General features: G+C 45.0%; 1 protein-coding gene across 4 annotated transcripts in view; it reads left to right on the top strand.

Moving 5' to 3' along the window:
* The window catches only part of LOC119952291 (glycerophosphodiester phosphodiesterase domain-containing protein 5-like), a 153,740-nt gene that overhangs the window by 110,389 nt on the left and 19,871 nt on the right, over positions 1 to 23,480 (top strand). For all 4 annotated transcript variants that reach the window (XM_038775923.1, XM_038775924.1, XM_038775921.1 and 1 more), the window contains exons 14-16: positions 2,170 to 2,317; positions 7,370 to 7,452; positions 16,067 to 16,089. In XM_038775923.1, the coding sequence (XP_038631851.1) occupies positions 2,170 to 2,317; positions 7,370 to 7,452; positions 16,067 to 16,089 (254 nt within the window). The remainder of the gene's footprint in view (positions 1 to 2,169; positions 2,318 to 7,369; positions 7,453 to 16,066; positions 16,090 to 23,480) is intronic.

Here is a 23,480-nt window from a genome sequence, read left to right as displayed (position 1 = left end):
AATCACTGAATCACATCGAGTAGTCGGCATTTCGCTTTTGGTTAGGCAAGTAGGGACTGGTCGTGTACAGTCTGTACTTTGCCTATTATGAATAATTGACTGAACGGGCTGTTTAATTTGATCAGCAAATTGCTGGGAAGTATGGCCTATGTATCTGGTATTGCACCAGCACTGAAACTCTAACAGAACATTGTTCTATTGTGTGGTAGGCAGAACATCTTTTTGGACTCATGGCAACATCTACTAAGATGAAGCAACATGGCAAGGCCTCAGTCTCTCAAGGTCAACTTGCCAAGCAATTAACATCCGCCTCGCCTATAGTATAAATGGTTATAATTGTTTGAAATTTGGATTTCTTACTTTTATCCTGATGAGTGCAAGACAAAATGTTTTGGCACCATATCTCTCTTTTCATCAATATGTAAAATTTTCCAGAATTTTAATTTTTTTAAGATCATTTATAATTTTTTTTACTTTATTTCTCTATCCAATCATTTATTTGCCTTTCTGGAAATTTAAACAACTGCAAAGGATAATTAGTGGATTTTACTTACTTTCTTGTTTACGGTCTGTGAGAATACTGCACTGTGATTGGCTGCTTACACTACTACCAAACATCACTTGCTAAATAGCAAGTGATCCTCTTGACTAATTAAATATGATGTTAGGATTGGCGAAATCCATGCCAGAGATTGCTAGATTTTTGTGGGCACCCTTCTTCGAGGTTAGCGGCTTCACCACTGCACACAAAATCCAGTCCAGTAGGGTTGATATGGCACAGTCTAAGCGCTACAAGTACTTACAATTAAGCCCCTCCTCAATTCAATCTCAACAAACTTCTGAGGGACTTCAGCATTGTTGTTCTGAGACATCTGTGGAACATTATGAATTTTCCATAGTCCGATATGTGCAATTTTTGTTTAAGCGTATCTTCACACACACTGTTCTTCCCTTTGGGGAATGGTAGAGAAGGACTTTCGAGCTGATTGTCAGCCGATTGAACCACGTTACGAATGTCCCTTCTGTAGGTCAACAGGTCCTCGCGTTGGATTTGAACCCAGAGCTTCTGGTCCAGAGGTAGGGGGCGCTGCCACTATGCCACGGGGTCTCATATCTCGTTCAGTGAACAACAGTTAACACTCTGAACTTACATACACAAGGATCAGGAAATTACACTGCCTTGAAGATCATTGCACCGAAGACTAGTGTGAGAAGGTTTGCTGTTCGTGTTCTGTCTGAACTCTTTAGGTTGAAACAATGGGGCAGAGGTTCCCACATTAGTGTGCTGTGAAAAAGTTAGTTGCAAGTTAAGATTCAAAATGATTAACCATCAATGAAAATAAAGTAAATCTAATATTCGTTTTCAGCTCTGTGGTCAGCATCTCTAAGTCACAATAAACCATGGGCTTCCCGTATATGCACCGCTGGGAATAAGCCACCATGCACAGTTCGGATTTTTTACATTGGTCAGGCTCATAGACACGCGCCTAGCTGCTGTAAAAATTCAGAACTGCGCAGGTGTGGCCCTTTGCCAGCCGGCGCGCGAACAGTTCGGCTCAACAACATAAAATACTTTTATGGGCAAAAACACAAAAAAGGGCCCAAAGTTCTAAAGAAGCGAGGGAGGCAGGGAGAGTTTGAATAAAAAAAGGAGAGGAGACAGGGAGAAGTAAAATAACTCAAAGCTCCCAGTAAGGGAAGAAGACAGAGGTAAGTAGCATGAACCAATAAAATTAAGGAGAAATAGTCTCCAATATTATATTTGACATGCAAATGGCAATAAGGCTTTCACTGTAAACTTTTTAAACTTATGAAAATTGTATGAAATGGTCTTGACGTGTTTATAGGAGGTTTTAAATAAAAGGCTTTGCAAGAGTTCAGATGGATAAAACAGGAGTTGTTAATTTTTTATAGTATTAAGGTGTGGCAAGATGTAAAAAGGTTGAGAACCAATGCAATGGAGTACTGCCGCCATTACCTTATCTTGCAATCTAGCTGTGTGCCTGAAGCTTTTGTGTTTCCAAACATGTCCACTGGGTGGCATCAGAAAAATCATTTTAATTGTATTAAGACAAGATTTCTTGCAATGAAGATCTAACTTCCTATTATATTAATATTATTGGAAGTATTTAACTAAAACATTCTTGTCACATTGCTATGTACCTTCAGGAACTATGCAGCAAACAACATCAGCACAAACCTTTATGTTGTCAATGAACGTTGGCTGTTCTCCACACTGTGGTGTGCCAGAGTGAACTCGGTCACAACCAACGCTTGTCATATCTTCAAGAACATGAATGAACCTATTTGGCACATTGTAAGTGAGACTTTTAAACCAATGAAAATAATGGACCTAGGGTGATGGGTCTGTAATGGAATGAGTTTGGTCCAGGCTCAACTTATATGTTCCTTCATTCATTCTTGAATTAATTAATGTATGTACAGCATAGGCAGATTATTTTGCTGACCTTTAAGTGGTAAAATGAAAATTTTTCTTTCTCAAGTCAACTATCTAAGAACAAAGGCAGGTCGTCTATGTTTGAGCTGTCCAGGTTGTTTCAATTGGTAGTTAATCAGATATGAAGGTACCTGTCCTGAAATTCTATGGGTCACCTGAGATAAAAACCTTATTTTCTGTCTTTGAATGGTGCAGAAATCTGGGTGAGACCCAGCTATTCTGGGATCCCAGCACAGTTACATTTTCACTTATGTTTAAATTTCAGTAGGGAGAAGCAATGGATAAATCTTGTACCTGTCCGTACATCCCGTTCTCATCGTCGAGACATAATATCTGAAGGAGTTCCCATGCTTCTCCAAGAAGGTTCATCCATCCCATTTCCCAATACCCTCAGAAAGAGCTGATCTAAGAATTGCTGACACCTCGGGCAATGCTTTTGGGGAAGCTATAAAAAAAACAAGCCTAGAGGAGATCGATTAATATAAAATTCCTGAAAATTCCATCTAAAAAAGCAAAATACTGTGGGTGCTCTGTCGTTATAATTGTGGGTCTCAGATGACTGCATTGACGGGTACTGCTGGAGGCAGGTTAGGAGCTAAATTCTACTTTTTAATATAACATAGTATGTACAATACAGCACAAGGCTCTACATAGAAATATATCTCGCTATGCTCTGTCATGTGACCTTGTACCTTTGATGATACAGACGATATATTTACACATTTAACATCAATCCCAACTACTTCAGATGCTAGACATCTAAAATATGGCAAAAAAAAGCAAAAGCGACATGAGAAAAACGGTTCCATATGGCAATTTGTTAAGGTCTTCAGAGTGTGGTGGAGCGGACTCAGTTGAGGCATTCAAAGGGAAATTAGACTTATTTGAAAAGGAAGAATGTACAGGGCTATGCGGAGAAGGCTAGGTGAGTTGATCATTGGGAGAGCTGGTGTAGACATCATGGGTTGAATGGCCTCCTTCTGTGCTGTAACTATTCTGTGATTCCGAAAATGCAAGGAATACTCAACAGGTTTGGTTCATCTGTGGAGAGAGAAACAGAGCTGACGTTTTAGGTTGATGACCTTTCATAGAACTCAAGTTACTTCTGTCTGGGCAAATAAATAAAATTACTGGAAGATTTTCTTTGACCCGAGGAAGGCCTCAGGGTGTCCCATCAAAAAGGTTGGGGTGCAGTGTGTCCAAAGCCTCTTTTGATACCAGAAAAGAGGAGATAGTGTAGAATAGAACAAAAATAGAAAATGCTGAAAGTAAACAGCAGGGTGTAGTGGTGCCTGTGAAGAGTGAAACATTGGATTAACATTTCAGGTTGATGGCCCATTGTGTAACTTTGCAGCAGTGCTTAGAACCATGGTGATTGAAATGCATGGATGACTTGTAACTTTCAAGGATTCTCAGAAAATTGGATGCGTTATTTAAAAATATATGCCAGCTGCAAGCAATATGGACTGAGGGCTGCCCTGTCAGAGGTGAATTTTTCCAGGTCAATTCCGGATGGAGGCAGATTTAGTTGGAAAAGTTCTGGAAATAGCATTGTGGTTCGGATACTGTTCCAGCTTTCCCAGAAGCGAGTTGCAAGTGCAGCAGGGGAACCTCTTTGGCTGTAACGGAAAACCAATGGAGGTGCTTAAAAAGGCGATCAGAATATAAGCCATTTACAGCAAGCAATTCCTCTTTCTCAATAGTGCATAGGTCACATGTTGTCGCATTGAAGAAGGTGAGTGCATAGTGGGAAGTCACTGACCTGATATTAGCCTTGTAGAAGGTGAACCAGCAATGTTGAGATTAGCTACAGGCAAAAGCTTACTTCACAGGAGCAGTTCTTTTGGCCTAAACTCAGTAATTTTGTGTGGGGACCGCAATGGAGAACCAGTTATTTCAAATGCCTAATACACCCCCAAAAGGCAAGTCACCTTTTCACCGGTGAAATGATACAGTATCATTGGCAACCTCATAGATGGAAGTTGAGTGAGCCACTGAGCGGAAGATGCCTTGTTCTCTACGTTACCGCACACAGCGGCAGGACCAAGGCCAACAACAGCTGCAGCATTTTTATAACCACTTGGAAATAGCAGAAGGTTGGTCAAAGGTCAGCAGTTAGAAGTAGGTACTAACTTCAGCCGGTCCAAAGGCTAAAGGTAAACATCCTAAATCTCTGAGAGCTCCCCCCCCCCCCCCCCCCCCCCCCCCAGAGGCCCTAGATTTGGAACAACCAGGCCATGGGTAATTATTGGCTGGACAGGTGGGGGTTTCATGCAGCAAGCACAGGGTGTTGGTTCTCAGAGGGAACACACATCCTGAAAATGGGTCCATTGTTAAGCCGCTGAGTGTCTTTGAACAAGAGACCCCTCCTGCAGGAGACGCCAAGCAGCCCACACAGGTTTACTTGTCAATAATGTTGCTCGGCGAAGGACCCAACCACAGTTGGGTTGATACCAGCAGCGGCCTCAGTTGGCAACGTGTGGGGGGGGGGGGTCGACAATGGACTTCCAACTCCAGACATGGTGGCACAGAGATTAGCACTGCTGCCTCACAGCTCCAGGGACCCGGGATCAGTTCCAGCCTTGGGTGATTGTATGTGTGGAGTTTGTACTTTCTGCCTAGGTAGGGTGTTCTTTCAGAGGGTTGTTGCAGATTTGATGGGCTGAATGGCCTCCCTCTGTACTATAGGAATTCTATGGATTCTATAGACTTAATTGGGGTGGGGGGGGGGTGGTGTTGTGCTATGTTATTGCTAGTAACATAAGCTGCCACTTGATGTAGGCTCTGCTGAAAGATGCTCCAAACTTGGAGATAAGTTTAACGTATTTATTGAATGATTAACAATGCTGTTAAATACGTTTGACACTCTACTAATCTGCCTCTAGTAACTCAGTCTATTCTGCTAATTATACAAGCCTACTTTTGACCACGTGATAGGGTGTGATGTTGCTGTTAATCAACCCTGTTCTACTCTCTAGGTTTCTGCCGGTGGAAGAGGCACAGCCTGTGTGCCTTGTCCTTTTTATATGGGTCGTGTTGTGTCCCCTTCTGGTAATGCCACCTCTGGGTGTCCTAATGACCCATTGGTTGCCTGTCTGCATGTCATGACATCTCTGGTGCTCCCTCTAGTGGTTACTTAGTTGTAGTGTATTTACATTAACCCCTTGTGTATATAAAGTGATGCATATCACTAGAGGGGGGAAGGCAGCAGGTGTTCACCTGTCATCCTCCTGTCTAATTAAATGCCCTCTCCACCTCCAAACAAAACACTAGTAAGGGCAGAAGGTTAAACCCATAATGTGCATCCCTTTTTCGTGGGTCAGCATTCACTTGTTAACCTTCCACATCTAATTCTCCATGAGGAAAACTTCCCTTTTAATGGGGGTGGTCATGAGTGTCAATGCTTGAGCCATCACCTCAGAGATGATGTCCTCAATTTTGTGCACAAGGGTCTGCATTTTGTTTCTGTGGATTCTGACGGATTCTGACAGATGGCTACACATTTCCCCTTTGATCCTCCACAATAATTCACTTCTTATATGGCCCCTGAGGTTTAACTGAAAAAACTTGTGGTATTCTCAACCCCGTGACAGAGACTCTTGAGAGCTGTTTCTGACTCCAACACCTGCACTTGCTCACGTTGTGGCACCCTATCTGTCAGAAATGCTGGACCCACCAAAGTGACTGTACCTGCACAGGTGAAGAGTGCACATAAGCCAAGTGATGTCTCAGGGAGATGTTCCTCGGAGGAGGACTCCTATGCCTCCTCCCTCATATCCTGCTGCTGCTCCGGCAATGCATCTGTGGAAGAGGAAAAACAATTGTGTTCTAATTTGACATTGCGCAGATCATGACAGTTAACATACTGGTGACCTTGAATCAATATAGTGCAGTTCAGTTCCAAGTAGCACTGTGATATTAAATGCTTTCACTGTAGCACCCCCATTTCTCCGTCAGCCACAGCCTGCGTTCTGCCAATCTTGGGCCGGGATTCTCCTAGCCCGCGCCGGGTTGGAGAATCGCCCTGGGGTGGGGGGCGCGAGAATCCCGCCATGCCGCTCCGACACCGGTCTGCCGATTCTCCGGCAACCGGAGAATCGGCGTCAATCACGCCTGCGCGGTCGCCGCAGTGCCGGTCAGGGGCCGCTGAAATAGGCCCTCGTGGCGATTCTGTGCAGGCAACGGGCCGAACCCCCACCGAGTTCCGCCGAGTCCCATCGGCATAGTTGAAATCTGGTACCACCCGGCAGGAGCCCAGACCCAGGGCCGATGTGGACATCCTGGTTGGGGGGGGGGGGGGGGGGGGGGGATCTGACTCCGTGAGGGGCCTCATGGGGGTCCAGGCCCACGATCGGAGGCTTCAGATACCTTCCGTGCGGGCTCGCTGTTCGGTCGCCGACATATTGCTCTGCGCCAGCGCGGAGACGGCAACCACGCGCATGCGCCGGCACGCAGACGGCCGTGGCATGCATGCGCGGACCCGCGCCGGCTTTTGGCGCCAGATTAGTGCACAGCACTCCGGCACCATTCTAGCCCCCTGAAATCCAGAGAATAACTGGGCCAGGAGGCCTGTTGCCGCCGGAATACACCACTCCGGTGTTTACGCCAGCGTCAACACTTGCCCGGGATTTCGGAGAATCCTGGCCAGGGTGTGAGGAGCTAAGTGATTGTTGAGGATTCGAGGGAATGATCATGTTTATCAAGTGTCAATCTGACTCCTGCCATTAACTCCAGAGAATTGGGTACCCAGATTTTCTGTATTTTGACACTTGATGCTGGCATTAATAATTACCAACTGCTATAATCTCACTGTGACCAAGACTGGTTCTTGTCATCATCTAGAATCTCTGCCACACTAATTGAAAGCAAATTTCATTAATTTCCGTCACTTTTGTCACATTTTACTTTCAGAATCCTGGCGCGTATTTGGCAATATGGATAATCACTGATCTTGTATCTTTTCTGCTGATTGTCTCAATATATTTTATACACAGGTAAGAATTTAATTACACCAGCCTGTTGCCACACTAGACATGGTAACCTTGAGGCAGTAAATGGTAACAGTGATTGTTCCAAGAGGTCTCTGTAACAATGATAAATATATGTTTTGAATCTCAACTGTTAAGATTGTGAAAATTAAATCCCAAGTGCAAATACAATAAAGTTCCACGGTGAATGTCCCAGGGGTTAGATCAAAGGGCAAAATCATGAACGATGAACATACTTTACAATGGGAGAAAATTAGATAGGTTCCAGACATCCTCAATTTTACATGGACAAAGGATTGAAGGGAATAAAAACTATGGCTCATAACCTCCTGGGTCCCCAGTGTGATATTTAAAGGGGGTACCCCAATGATGCACTGGGGAATCCCTCCAGGGAGATCCCACGTAAGTGTTGTAGCCATCTAAGATGCAAAGGGCCACGGGAATTAAGGCCAAACTAGGACTCAGACAGATACACAGTCTATGTGTATCTAAAACACAGGTAACCAGACCTGACCGAAACCCCCGCTCGCTTCCATTTTATTGGCCCATTCTCCCAGGACAATAGAACTCCAATCAAGCAACCAGTACAGCCACAGACTGATCGGCACCACTTCCCTTGCTCTGAAAGCACAACTGCCAAGGTCAATGACCACTAAGGACCCGCCCAGCCGCCGAGGCACCCACCCCTTTATTGGCCGAAATCGAAGACAGTGATCAGAGCCCTGTCGAACTATTGGGTCCAAGGCTATGGACCGCCCCAAAGAATGCGAAATCCCAGAGGGATGAAAGAGGACACAGCCATGTGTTCTGTCTCTTTTGGATCCGGCCTGTGCCAACCCAATTGTAGCACGAACAGCCAGCCAAGTTCAAGACCAATGATCGCTACCTGACGGATGAGCCCAGCAGAGACAGAGCCACTTTCTTCGAAACAGCCAAGTGAAATCCAGAAAAAGGCCTTATCCATTTGCACAGTGCCGGTCGCCCTGAATTTAAGTATTGGTTATTGTTGCTGATAGGTGTAGTTTAACTCGTAGTCGTAATTGTGTTTGCATATTGAAATAACTCTTGTGTATGTAAATAAACCATCTTTTGAACTAACTAACTGGTTGTGTGATCATTTTATTGATATAAGGGAAGGCTTGTGGTTCATTGAGATAAATAGAAATACCCACAGTATTGGCGACGCTATTGGGTGGGAAAAACACCAACAGTGTTTACCCGGCAATTGACCAGAAGCGCTAACCTCCTCTGGACAATTGCACTGCGCTGGGACCCATTCGACAGAAGCTTAAATCATTAACTTTGGATTGTTCTGTCAGCTTTACCCTGATGGTTATTCTGAAAGGGTTAGAAGGAAAAAAAATCACATCTAACTCCAGAGTAACTCTCTTTTCGCACGGGCACCCCACACACATAACCTCCCACCCCACCATGGAACCCACCAACCCATCATCACAACCCTGAGTCGACCCCGGCCCAGAACAAAGCTCCACTGTCCGGAACCCCCTACTCGCCCCGCACCCATGGGACCAAACCAACCCTCCGCTTGCCTCTGGTCTACTTTGCCTCTCCCCAACACTTACCTGCTCCTTTTAAATTTTCCCTATAGATATCACCTTTATGGCAGCTAGTGCCGTAAAAAGGGACATTTCTTTCTTATCTGCGCCCCAGTTACTAATAATAATAATAATCGCTTATTGTCACAAGTAGGCTTCAATGAAGTTACTGTGAAAAGCCCCTAGTCGCCACATTCCGGCGCCTGTTCAGTGAGGCCGGTACGGGAATTGAACCCACGTATTTCACCCCCGTTGACTGTGAGCAGCCTCTAGCTTCGCAGCTGACGGCCATTTCAAATCAGGAATTAGCCTTGTTAGTTTTGAGAGCACTTCATGCTCCTCAACTGTCAAGTGTCTCCCCGAAGGAAGAGGTGCCATGTCTGAGAGAATGAATGGTGGACTTGATGTCCTGCAACCGTTGATGTTTCAACAGCATGCTTGTGCTTTATGAGCATCAGCATCATAGAGGCAGCTACCAACAATCAAAGACTAACGAGCAGGGCTTCACCATTGAGGACCCTCTCACAGCCAAAGTTAAGTGTGTGGCTGAGCGGAGGGCAGTTGAGCTCCCTAATGTTCCTGGCCGAGCTCTAGAATCTAGGGGTTCCTGATCTGGCCAGGAGTGAATGTGAAGGGTGAGGTTTGCCAGCACAACTGGCTCGCTGGATGGCATTCTCAGGGAAGGCGGGACTGTCATGGTGAGAGTGGGGTAGGATTGGGGGTTTTGAGGGTCCCAACAGGGAAGCCCTAATGAATTGTCAAGCTCTCTCCTTCTCCAATTCTTTCCAGGCACAAATCTGTTTGCTGCGCAGATCCCACGGAAGCTGCCCATGCTGTAATTGTGGCAGCCAAGGCGGGCAGACGCCGCAGAAGGCAGCAAGGTCATTGCAGACTGGAGGTGTCACCACCTGTGCAGGGGACGGCTGCAAACCCTGAAGACCCAGCCACCCATTAGGCTGAAGAGGGGCCAGAAGAAAGGGAGGCAGCGACGTGCCAAAGTGTACGTGAGTTGTTGGTCCTTCCATGAGCTAACGGACAGCCTGTGCCACAGAAGACTGCATCACAACAGAGAGACAATGTGGAAGTGGCACCCCGTGGAGGAGGAGCACACCTGCTCCCGGTGGACAGGAAGGTCACTGCAGCACTAAAGGTTTACACCACCGGGTCATTCCAGGGCTCAAGCGGGGACCTTTGTGGCACCTTGTAATCTTCAGTCCACAGGTGCAACAGGGAGTTGCAGGATGCTCTGTATGCCCGGGCATTTGAATATATCATCTTCGACCTGGACCAGGCCCACCAAGATGCCCAGGCTGCAGGATTCGCTGCTATTGACAAGATGCCCCAGTTCCTGGGGACAATCAATGGTATGCTTGTCACGCAGCGAGCACCGGGACATCAGGGAGTGCCCTATATTAACACGTGTGTGCCTGCTACCCTGGGAGCATGCATGACAGCTACATTCTGGGGAGCTTGGAGATCCCCGGTGTCTTTGGTTCATGGGGGGACAAGGATTAGCCGCTGAGGTCAAGGATGATGACTCCTGTGCGGAGGCCTGAGAACAAAGTGGGAAAACCATTATGATGAGGTCCATGCTTTTACCGGTGCTGTCATTGATTAGGGCTCAATATACGACTCCGATGCCTGGGCCGCACGGAGTGATATGCAGCCTCATCTGAGAAGGCAGACCAGGAGGAGCTGGAGGATGAGCCCAAGGAGGAGGCCGGAGATGGAGGACATTTGGCGGAAATGATCCGAGAAGCCAGAAGGACCAGGTCGGCCCTCGTCACCTCCAGGTTCTCCTAAGTCAAGGCTGTGTCCGTCAGCTCAATACATTTCCCCCCCCCCCACCCCCTCAACCAATCACACTGCTCCTTCCCCAACCACCCTGTTTCCCCCTTCTAAGGGACTATGTAACATAACTCCAGGGTGATGGGCTTGTATTAGCACTGTCAGTGGGTCACGAACGAAGGCAGGAGAGTAATAACTACTCGCTGTGAGGAAAGCTGTGGTGCTCCTCCGGATCTGATTTAGTCGGACCTGTCTTTCTGCTGACACTCATTCTCATGACAGAGACTGCACTGGGGGGGCTTTTGACCTTGGACCACTGTGTGTGGAAGAGCAGGGGAACAGGGGGCGTCGGCAGGCCCGCTATGAAGACTAAAGAGACTTCACACAAATCGGGTGTGAGATTTTTTTTAATGGTGAACATTTAATGGGACAGATTTCCATTCTCCCTAGCTGCAAATAGTGACTTCACAAGTGTCCACTTGGTGCTCCTCAATCTTCTTGATCCACTCTGGTCTACAGCTATGTCTAGGTGTCCCCCGGGATGCACATCAGAGGTGGAGACAACCTACTGCTTTCTGTGTCCTGTGGCCTTTGATGACCTTGGCGATCGTCCTCTGTGGGGCCTGAAGCCGGATGGTCCTGTCCAACCTATTGGTGTCACAGGTGTCGCCGTGCCACCCTATGATGCCAGCTGACTTTGAGAAGCGCCGGTGTCAGCCTCGTTGATCACCCAAAGGCAGATCCTGTTAGGGTGGAGGTCAACCTCTCCACCCTGTGCCCTGGCATGGCAGGGGGACCTGCTGGAATTCTTAATGCTTGAACAGGTCAAATTTGAACTGAGGGGAATGATGAAGTGGTTCTACAATTCATGGGCGTTATTTATTATGCACTTTCGAGAACTGGATCACATCGAACATTAGGGGTGTTGGGGACTGGGACAGTTGGGGGAGAGGGATTGTATGTGTTAATGGCGACTATGGGTGATTCCTGATTCCTTTTTGTTATTTGTTTATGTTAACATGCGGGCCAATGTCTGGGGTTTGGTGGGAGGATGGGATCGTTGTTGTTGATTTGGGGATTGACATTACATTCGTTACTGATTATTGTTTATTGTTGGGTGTAAATTTGGGAGAAAATGTGAAAAAGGAGGATAAAAAAATATATTTTTTTTAAATCACAGAATAGTTTATTTTTTCAGAATTCTAAAATAACCTGGTTTTAACCCTAAGGCCAATTTAGAATCATATTTGCTTCCTTAGCTGAATTAAACAAACTCAGTGCAAACTAGAAATCAAACCTGGAACTTTCTAGTCTGCGCAATTCAGTTCTGCATGACAGAAGCATCAACAAAGGGTGAAAATATATGGCCCAGTGGGAGAGCATTGAGCCTGACAGCACATTTACCCATTGAGGCAGGAGAACTAATTTGAGCAATTACTGGTGGGAATCTACATCCATCGTACTAACTCTTGAATGATCCATTGCAATGCGGTTTGAACCCTGATCATTGTTTGCACTGTCACAAAATCCAGTGTTTATAAGGAATGAAATAACATATTAATCGTATTAATAGAAAGCATTACAGCTACTACTGCTCTGCCAGGTAATGTACAGTTACCCAGAGAGCAATAAAATTAATTACCCATGCACACAATAGGCATGGTTTTCATTGCTGTACAAATAGGCTTAAGTGTTTTGCACAGAAGGTGTTAAATGATGGAATAGATTGCCATGTGAGCCAATGGAGGTTGATCATATAAGACAAACCTGGGTTTGTAACTGGAGAAAAACAATTGATGGGAGATTTATATCGTAGAGTATATTTTCAAGATGCTGGGACTTCCAACCTATACATTCCTGTATTGATGTCCTCTGCTGCCCTGTACGTAAGCTTGTTATTCATGATATATACCTCAAACTTTTCCCTTTCTTTATCTGCTGTACTGCTCCTGTCCTTGAGATACATTTTGTCCAGGAGGGGGAGTTGGAAACTCCACTACCACGGTAGCATGGTAGTTAGCATCAATGCTTCACAGCTCCAGGGTCCCAGGTTCGATTCCCGGCTGGGTCACTGTCTGTGCGGAGTCTACACGTCCTCCCCGTGTGTGCGTGGGTTTTCTCCGGGTGCTCCGGTTTCCTCCCACAGTCCAAAGATGTGCGGGTTAGGTGGATTGGCCAGGCTAAATTGCCCTTAGTGTCCTAAAAAATAAGGTTAATGGGGGTTGTTGGGTTACTGGTATAGGGTGGATACGTGGGCTTGAGTAGGGTGATCATTGCTCGGCACAACATCAAGGGCCTGTTCTGTGCTGTACAGTTCTAATTCTAATTCTAATTCTAAAGGAGCCATTGTTCATAATGGCAGAAGAATTATTAAAAATTGGATTTTTTTCATCTTGGATGTCCATGGGGGATTCAGACAAACTCCCAGATAAAACTAAAAGTGTTCATTTATCTCAGGATCCACTGATGTACCACGGAATCTATGGCGTGAAATCTGTCCCCCCCCCCCCCCCCCCCCCTCCCGCCGCCGCCTGCCGCCCTCCCTCCCCCACCTTCCAACAACCCCCCGCCCCCAACCAATCACCCTATGGAGTTGCAGGGCCCATATGTTTACTTTCTACATCCTGCTCAGCAAGAATATTTGGGGCTTGGAAATTGATGGGACGAGGCTCTGTGTAGAGTCAACGCTACCTCCTCATGTGCTAGGCTCAGCCTAATTCAATTCACGATGGTGCACAGGGAACATTTGACTAGAGCACGAATGAGCGGGTTTTTCTCGGATTTAGAAGATAGCTGTAAGCAGTGCTCTAGGAGCCTGGCGCATCATACACACATGTTCTGGCCCTGCACTAAACGTCTGGATGTCTGTGTCTCCTTCTTCAGCACCATGTCAGGAATTCTTCAGATTGATTTGGAACCATGCCTTTTGGTGGCTATTTTTGGGATCTCAGATTTACCGGAGTTGCAGACAGGGGCGAAAGCGGATGCTCCTGCCTTTGCTTCCTTAATATTTCGAAGGCAAATGCCGTTTGGTTGGAAGTCCCTGGCCCGACAAGAAACTGGTTAACTCTTGGAAGCTTGTACTCCAGCCACTCCTCAAAACTAGCGAACTTTCCATCTACAAACAAATCACCAAAGCACTCTAACCCTTCTTTTCAATATTCACTATCCAATAGTAGCAAAACAAATTGGGCAGTGATAGGCCCTCTGACAGCCTATCCTTTTGTAAAAAGGGGCCGTGCCCACCCAAATAAAAGACGAGATCATCTTATTGACTCCTGCGAAGAAATATTTTGGTTAGAAAACTGGAAGGCACCGAAACAAAAAATAGAAAACTTGGGAGGATATTCATTTTGATCGGCAGAACCTTCCGAGGTTATCCTCTTTCTTTAGATAAGCCTTCACTGTCTTAAACAGGTCCCCGATATGTAACTTCTGTAACGAGGCCCAATCATCCGAACTCCCAGATAATTAAAGCTGGACCTAGCCAAACGAAAAGACAATTCTGCCAGATCAGCTCCCCTCCCTGGGAGATTCATCGGAAAGCATTTGTTTTTACCCAAATTTAATTTATACCCCGAGAAGGATCCAATCCTCTCAAACAGCTTCATTATATCCTCTACACTGGAGAGAGAGAGGGTCTGCCACATACAGTAACTGATCGTCCGCATACAATGACACCCTGTGCTTCCTCCCCCCTCTCTCTGTCATCCTCCACTTCATAGATGACCTCAATGCAATGGCCAGAGGCTCAATTCCCAATGAAAACAATAGCGGGGGAGACTGGACACCCCTGTCTTGTGCCTCTCAGTTGGAAGTATTTCGAACTTCAAGCGTTTGTATGGACGCTCGCATTGGGGCAACCTGGATCCAAGATATAAATCTGGGCCCAAAGCCAAACCTCCTCCAAATCTCAAACAAATAGCCCATTCCACCCCAACAAAAACCTTTTCCACATTTAGTGAGATAATCACCTCTGACTCAGGGGCTGGAGAGGGAGACAAAACAACATTAAGCTGCCGCCAAACATTGGCCGACAACTGGCTTCACTTAACAAACCCCGTCTGCTCCTCCAATATGACCTCTGGAAAGCAGGGTTCAATGGGCCTAGCCAGATCTTCGCCAACAACTTTGCATCCGTGTTTAATAATGAAATGGACGGTACAACCCACAGTCTGTCGGTTCCCTATCATTCTTTAAAATCAAGGAGATCGTCGCCTGTGCAAATGTGGCTGACAATATGCCGCTTGTCGTAGAATCCTCAAACATCTCGAGCAGCACTGGGGCCAGCAACCCGGTAAACTTCTTACAAAATTCGGGAATTAATCGGGAATCCGTCCTTACCCAACATCATCAGATCCACACCCTCCATAACCTCCTCCAAAGTCAGAGGAGCCTCTAGTACCTCCCTTTCCTCCTGTTCCACCACCAAAATAGCCAAACCGTCAAAAAACTCTAACATTGACCTGTTCTCCTGGGGCTCTACCCATAAATGTTCTGATAAAATGTCTCAAACGCCTCATTAACCTTTGCCGGGGCAGAGACCAGTCTAACCCCAGCATCCCTGACCTGCACAATTTCCCGAGAGGTCGTATGTTCGTGTCAACTGGTGTGCCACTAAGTTGACTTCCCCATGCTCATAAAAGCCCCCCTCAAACGTCACAGCAGACGCACCACCCTATTCGTTGACAGCAGCCTAAAGTCCACTGTAGCTTCTTCCTAGCCAATATCTCTGGTGTCTGATTGACTGAATATTGATGGTCCACCTCCAAGATGGCATTCACCAATCTCTGCTTCTCCACCCTCTCACTCTTCTCCTTGTGCACCTTAAAAGATGATCTCCCCAGGTGAGGAACAATGGGCTGGATTCTCCGTCGGCGGGATCCTCTGCTTCGCCGGCAGCGCACTCACGCCCGCGGATTTCCCGACGGCTTGGGGGTGCCCACAATGCGAAACCCCATTGGCCGGCTGCTGGGACAGAACACCGGTGCTGCGGAACGGAGAATCCCGCCCATGGTTTTCCTGTTCAAACTCCATTTGTGCTATGTCAATCCTAGCATACCCACCAGCTACATGTTAAATTGGCTTATCCAATAAAGACCATGGACTTTCCCAGTTTAGCTGGTGCATTCTTGCATTGAACTATTGAAACTCCAACTGAGTAATATCAGCAAGGGTGGATGGGTTTATAACACCAGTCTTTGTTGAAGGCATGCATGGGTAATGTCTAATGATATTGTTTGCTGAAGGATTAACACCTGTTTCTTTTTCCATAGATCAAGATACATGAAGATTCAAGGTAATATAATTTTTATGGTAGAATGGTACAGATTGGCAGTGGGATGTGTTGCAGTGTGATAATAATAGCAATATTCTTGCCTAACAATTGTGAAAATCTCCTTTGTTGATTCCACTTTGTTTCTCTTGAGATTTATTAATTCTTATCATGTATACATTGTCAAAATCCCATGATTAGATTTCAACCAATTTTTACTACCCCCTAGGCTAGTGCATGGTCAATTCCAGCCCCACTTCCCACTTGACCCGGCGGCGCAACACAATTGAAATTAATAAATAATTCCTAGCAAAACACCCAAAGACTTTGGCACTTGGCTGCTCAATAACTACAGTCACTAAGTTTGTAAATTTAAACACAATTAATTTTATTAATAACAATAACTATGATTTAAGTATGCAGCAAATATAACTGGTTAACTATTATCTAATTCTAAAATCCCCTCCCCCCCCAAATTAAACTCGCCCCACTCTCTAAACACACAACACAGATGAACACAGAGGAGAAAAAGAGGGGTGTAAAATAAGAAGTAAAAGGAAAGAGTGTTTGTTTCAGATGGTAGTTTTCTAGCACGCCTTCCTGCAGTATAGGTTTTTAGTTTAAGGTTTCTGCTTTCCGTCTGTAATGACTTTCATTGTGGATTCACTCAGGTCTCTGCAGTTTCAGAAATAGAGCATCTTTTCTGGAGAAAAACAGGAGAGAAAGAGTGAGCAGCTTCTTTCCTCTGAGCTTTCAGGGACCTGACTGTCCTTCCTTCTGAAAAAAATCGTCCCATTTGGGCAAGATCCAATCACTGCCTGTTACCGGGTAGAATATGGCCATTTGGCCAATTCATTGGCCACCAGCCAACCAATCAAACCGAGACCCACCGATCTCTCGGCAGCAAAACATTCAGGCCGGGATTCTCCAAAATCCCGGCTAAGTGTTGATGCCGGCGTAAACACCAGAGTGTTTCACGCCGGCGTCAACTGGCCTCTTGGCCCAGTGATTCAGTGGCCCACAGGGGGCCAGCACGGCGGCAGAGTGCTCCACGCAGTTCTGGCACCGATACGTGGGGCTGTACTGCCGGCGCAGGTGTTTCCGCGCTGGCGCATGCACCTGGTGGCTGTTTCCATGCTGCGCAACATGGCGTAGTGACACAGTGGGCCAGCGCGGAAGAAGGTAGAATCTTCTTCCCAGATCGCACACGCCCACCAATTGATAGCCCCTGATCATGGGCCTGGCAGTCGTGTAGATCACCCCCCTCCAGAGTCTGATCCCCCTCACCAGGACGGCTACCGCGGCCACTGGTCCAGTCTCCCGCCGGGTGGTACCATACGTGAACCACGCCGGCGGAACTTGGCGGGAACCCGGCCAGCCGACCACGGAGAATCACTGTGGGGTCCTCTTTTAACGCCCGCTGACCGGTGCTGCATTGACCGCGCGCGTGCGGCTGGCGCCGTTTCTCCAGTCGCTGTAGACTCGCATCCCGGCGTCAGAGCGGCTTAGCGGGAATTCTCCGACCCGGCGCGGGTTCAGAGGATGCCAGCCTGAGAATTCTGTTGTTCGAAGTTCTCTTTTGTAACATTTTAATCCATCACTTCCCCTGCTCAACTTAAAAAGCATCCATTAAGCACGCATGGATCAAAATGATAAAAATAAGGAACGGGGAAATAAGGGAATCGACAGGAACCATCATTGCACAATAGTTCAACACTGAGCATTAATTAATCGAAAGGGTAATTTCTGCATTCCTATATTGCCACTCGGGAGCCAAAGTCACAGGTAGCAAAGGCCAGAAAATCAAACTAATCCACATCTGTGATCCTTTTAAGTATGGCTTCCTCATTTGTAAGTCAGGATCATCCAAATCCTTGTGCAAATCAATTATATTCCATTCTATATCTCACACCTCTGTATTTCTCATTTTGCATAAAACCCATTTAAATGTCTTGAATGGAATCCAATCTATAATTCACTCACAGTGTAAGACCCCTTCTCTCTGGCCAGGCTTTTGTCTCTGCTCTTGATATCAATGACATCCAGCAAATTGGATTTGTTTCACTAAATGTGATACACCTTTATTAAAACTCTTAAGCAATAATGCATACTCACAATGACACTGGTTGCTTAGGAGTCCCGCGAGCTATGGTTCATCTCAGGTAGTTAGTCCACATGATTTCAGAATGGCTGACCAGGTCATTCTATCAGCTGCAGTAACAATGTCATTGAATGCTGTGGCTCTATACACCTTCTTGACCATGGTCCAGGTGCATGGATTTGATTATGTATCTTGAGGTGGGAAAAGAGCCATTTATACATTCCTGGGTAAGAATTTTCTCGTTCAAATTCGGTAGATTTGTGGCAAAACCATCTCAGGGACATACCCTGACGTGTGTTTGTGTGTGTGTTTGTTTTTAGTCAAAACTGTTTTTATTTTTAAAAGTTCAATATGAGATTCAGCAATGTCTTCAGTCAGAATGTTTGCCCTGTCTCCGTCCAGTGTTTGCCCAGTACTGCCCCTCCCGCCCCCCCCGCCCCCCCCCCCCCCCCGGAGTCAATGCCTCGTCACTCCCAGTCAGAGCCGGTTATCCCTAAGTCAAAGGTGTAGTATCTATGAAGATATATAAAGGGTTAATGACTACATAATAATGTAAGACAACCACTAGATGGCAGCACGAGCTTCATGTATATGTATATGTGGACTCAAAGGATCTTGGGTCATTTCGAACCAGGAGTGACTAAACAGCAGAGTGTTAGAGAGATATAGCGTAGTTAGCATGTGTAGTTAAATATAGTTAATACTTATTCTGAATTAGTTTTTCACCAGTTATTGTTCTGTAAGAGTGAACAAACTCATCTCAACATTATTTAATTCATTATTCAATTAAACCTATTTGCTTTAAATTGAAGATTGGTAGTTTCTTTTGAATCTAACCATCAGACCATTCTGGAAGTGTAGAACAAAGAGTAATGCCATATTACAAACCAGTAATATAACATGGAGCAGGATTTGGCTTCAGTAAACTAGCTAAAGTAATGTAGTAAGATCAGAAAAAGAAGAAAATGCTAGCAGCTCTTCGACTCGAGAAGCATTGCAGCAAACAAAACCTCAAAGACAAACGGCTCGATGGACAAAGCTCAAGCTCCTCGACACCTAAGGATAACCTGTAATTTGAATGCAAACTGGAAGCTGTTTAAACAGCAATTTTAAATTTATCTGGAAGCATCAGATTTAACTAACGCAACCGATGCTCGCAAAATTGCATTGCTTTTAACTATGGATGGTCAACATGCAGTAGAAATTTACAACTCTTTTCAATATTCTGCTGGTCAGGACAAAGCTAAATTTGATGTTATTCTTAACAAATTCAATGACCACTGTACGATCCAGCCGAATGAGATTTTTGAACATTTCATTTTTCATTGAAAATTGCAAAACAAAGGGGAATCGTTGAATAGCTTTGTAACAGATCTAAGACTGCTAGCACAATCCTGTAACTTTTCAGCACTGCATGATTCTTTAATTCGAGACCAAATTGTGTTTGGGATCAGTGATGAGCACCTCAGAGAAAGGTTACTGAGACAAAAGGATTTAACGTTAGAAATAGCATTCGAAAAATGCCTTGCCCATCAGCAATGTAAGAATCAGTACCAAGAGTATTTCATCTGTGAAAAGGGTGTGAAAATCCACCATGAGGTTGAGTGTGTAAAAACAGTGTCATGGTTGAAGAAGATGCACGTTTCGGATGGCAGCCATCTTGCACATGCGCACTCAAACCCTGCACATGTGCACTTCGTGAAAAAATGCGAGGCAGACAAGAGCTGATCTGTGCATGCACGAAGAAGTGTCAACGTCATGACGTGTTCAAGATGTGGAACCTCCCACTTCCAAATAAGAAAATGCCCTGCCTTAGGAAAACAATGCTCACAATGCGACAAATTAAACCATTTTGCTGCACAGTGCCGATCATCACTCACATTTAAATCTGCTGAACAGTCTTCGAGACAGATTAATGTTCGTAGTGTGGAATCTAAGCAAAACGAAGAAGAGAATTTTTCATCCGATACAGATACCTCCTCACTGGAAAACGTGTCTTTGTTGGGATAATGGCGAAATGTGAAGAATCCAATGAAGGAACAAAAAATCCTTAACTAATTAATTCTGTAAATTCTGATAATGAATGGAACACAGTTGTAAAAATTAATAACTGTCCAATTCAATTTAAAGTGGATACTGGTGCTTCAGCTAACTTGCTTTCAAAGCTGGATCTCAACAAGCTACAACACATACCTGAGATAATTCCAGCAGCCTGTAGACTGAAGGACTGCAACAGAAATTGAATTTCTTCGATAGGGCCATGCCATTTAAATGTTTCCAATAAGAAAATTGTTAAAAACTAAGATTTGAGATTGTCAAGACAGATAAATCTTCACTCCTAGGTGAACAAGCCTGCAAGGAGTTACACCTAATAGCGAATTTATACTGCAACTGCGTCTGCACCCATACTGAATGATGATATCCAGAGCATTTTGAATCAATATTCAGATGTTTTCAAAGGCATAGGTAAACTGCCATTCAAATATAAAATCCTACTAAGGACAGATGCCAAGCCTGTGGTACATCCTCCTAGGAGAATTCCTGTTTCGTTAAGAGATAGATTGAAGCAAGAATTAAAGTGATTTCAGAACCAAGGGATAATCTCACGAGTCACTAAACCGACTGACTGTGTCAGTTCAATGGTTTGCATGAAGAAAGCATCAGGTGATCTACGCATCTGCATTAATCCCAAGGATCTCAATAAAACATCAGGAGGGAACATAATCCCATTCCGAAATGAGAGGAGATCACCAGCAAGATGGAAAATGCGCGCATCTTCACAAAATTAGATGCATCGCAAGGCTTCTGGCAAATGCAACTCAATGACTCAAGAAGACAATTCTGCACATTTAACATGCCCTTTGGAAGATTTTGTTTCAATCGTATGCCTTTTGGAATCATATCTGCATCTGAAATATTCCACAGAATCATGGAACAAATGACGGAAGGAATAGAAGGGGTAAGGGTATACATAGATGACATAATAATCTGGTCTACAACAAAAGAAGAGCATATAGAGTGACTAAAACAGCGCAGAAACAAACATGGCCTCAAATTAAACCAATCTAAATGCACTTTTAAAAAAAAAATTTAGAGTACCCAATTCATTTATCCAATTAAGGGGCAATTTAGCGTGGCCAATCCACCTATCCTGCACATATTTGAGTTGTGGGGGTGAGACCCACGCAAACACGGGGAGAATGTGCAAACTCCACACAGACAGTGACCCAGAGCCGGGATTGAACCTGGGACTTCGGCGCCATGAGGCAGCAATGCTAACCACTGCGCCGCCGTGCTGCCCCAGCGCTTTTGGAATGTCTACACCCAAGTTTTTAGGAGATAAGATATCTGAACGTGGTTTACAACCAGATGATGAGAAAATTTTAGCCATTCAAGGCATGAAAGTACCTGAAGATAGTGTTAATGTCAATGTTAGGCTTTGTCAACTTTTTAGGCAAATTCATCTCCAATTTGTCAACAAGGACAACAGCTCTAAGACACTTCATGAAGAAATCTACCCCTTTTGAATGGGCAGAGGACTATCAGAAAGAGTAAGTTCAGCTAATAACTGCACCTTCTTTGATCCTACAAGGGAGACAAAAATATCCACCGATGCAAGTCAGGATGGGATAGGAGCAGTATTCTTGCAGAGAGACGACAGTTCATCTTGGGTTCCTGTTGCGTATGCCTCCAGAGCGATGACACTGACAGAATGTTGATATGCTCAAATCGAGAAAGAATGCTTGAGACTTTTATCAGGAATACTGAAATTGCATGATTATGTCTATGGACTCCCCACTTTCACAGTAGAGACAGACCACAGACCGTTGATGCATATAATTGACAAAGGATCTCAATGACATGACTCCACAACTCCATAGAATCATGATGAAGCTAAGAAGGTATGACTTTGACCTCATTTACACACCAAGAAAAGATTTAATCATAGCGGATGCGCTATCAGGCTCCATAACGTCTGCGAGTGAACCGTTCGAGTTTATACGTGATGTTGAAGCTCAAGCACAGCTCTGTGCAGAAAACCTACCTGCAACGGATCAGAAGTTAAACTTAATCCTAACTGAAAATAAGAAGGACGCTGTTCTGCAACGTGTCATTCACCATCTCCAGAATGGGTGGCCAAAACGGCAGTTCTGAAATGTTCAGATGGATCTGACGATCGTGGATGGACTACTTCTAAGACTCGACCAGATAGTAATGCCACTGTGTCTTCGACCGACGATCCTTGATCAGATTCATGAGGATCACCTCGGGACTGAGAAATGTAAAAGACGGGCGAGACAAGCTGTCTATTGGCCAGGAATAAATCGAGACATAACTTAACATGGTTATGACCTGCGCAATGCAAGGAGACTCTGAAACGACATGAGTTAGTCATCACTCCTTGGGTCAAACTAGGCATTGACCTATTTCACTCGAGTGGTTATAATTATGTATTAATTATCGATTACTACTCCAACTATCCAGAGGTCATGAAGCTACCAGATTTAACATCCAAGTCAGCCATAAAAGCCAGAAAGTAAACATTTACAAGACATGGGATACCCACCACTGTCATGTCAGACAATGGTCCATGTTTTGACAGCTACGAATGGGCCGAGTTCTCAAGACAGTACAATTTCACACATGTAACATTTAGACCTCACTACCCACAGTCCAACGGCAAGGTAGAAAAGGGTCATAAAACAACTCATTAATAAAGCTGTGGATTCTGTGGCAGACATCCATCTTCCGCTTTTATCCTACACAGCTACTCCACTAGCAACTGGACTTTGACCGGCACAAATGCTGATGAATCGGGATCTCAGAACTACATTAACATCCATTCAACTCCAGAATCCAGATTACTTGCCAGTGTTGAAGAAAATGGAATGGCAACGTGCTCGTTAACAAACATATTTTGACATGCATGCAACTCAATGGAAACATTAACTCCAGACGACCTCGTTAGAATTAAAATACTGGATGGAGGTTGGTCTGCTCCTGCCAAAATCATAAGACAAGCAGCACGGTAGACGGCACAATTCTACGAAGAAATTGATGGGCACTACAAAAGATTCGACTAAACAAAGAAATTTTTCCTGATTTTAAGTTTGAATGAAACATTATTTCATGACACTTTGACAAACACCAGAAGTAATGATGACATGCTCAAAACAGTCAAAACTTCATCATCGCCTCCTCACCAACTCAGAAGATCAACGGGATGACGGAAGAAACCAAATAGACTGAATTTGTAAAATATTCACTGTCATTTGTATGATCATTGCTCATTTTGCTTTGTACGGATATACGT

This window comes from Scyliorhinus canicula, chromosome 17 (assembly GCF_902713615.1).
Source record: "Scyliorhinus canicula chromosome 17, sScyCan1.1, whole genome shotgun sequence".
NCBI lineage: Eukaryota > Metazoa > Chordata > Chondrichthyes > Carcharhiniformes > Scyliorhinidae > Scyliorhinus > Scyliorhinus canicula.
Note: the sequence above shows the minus strand (reverse complement) of the source record. Positions and strands in the feature narration are given on the sequence as shown.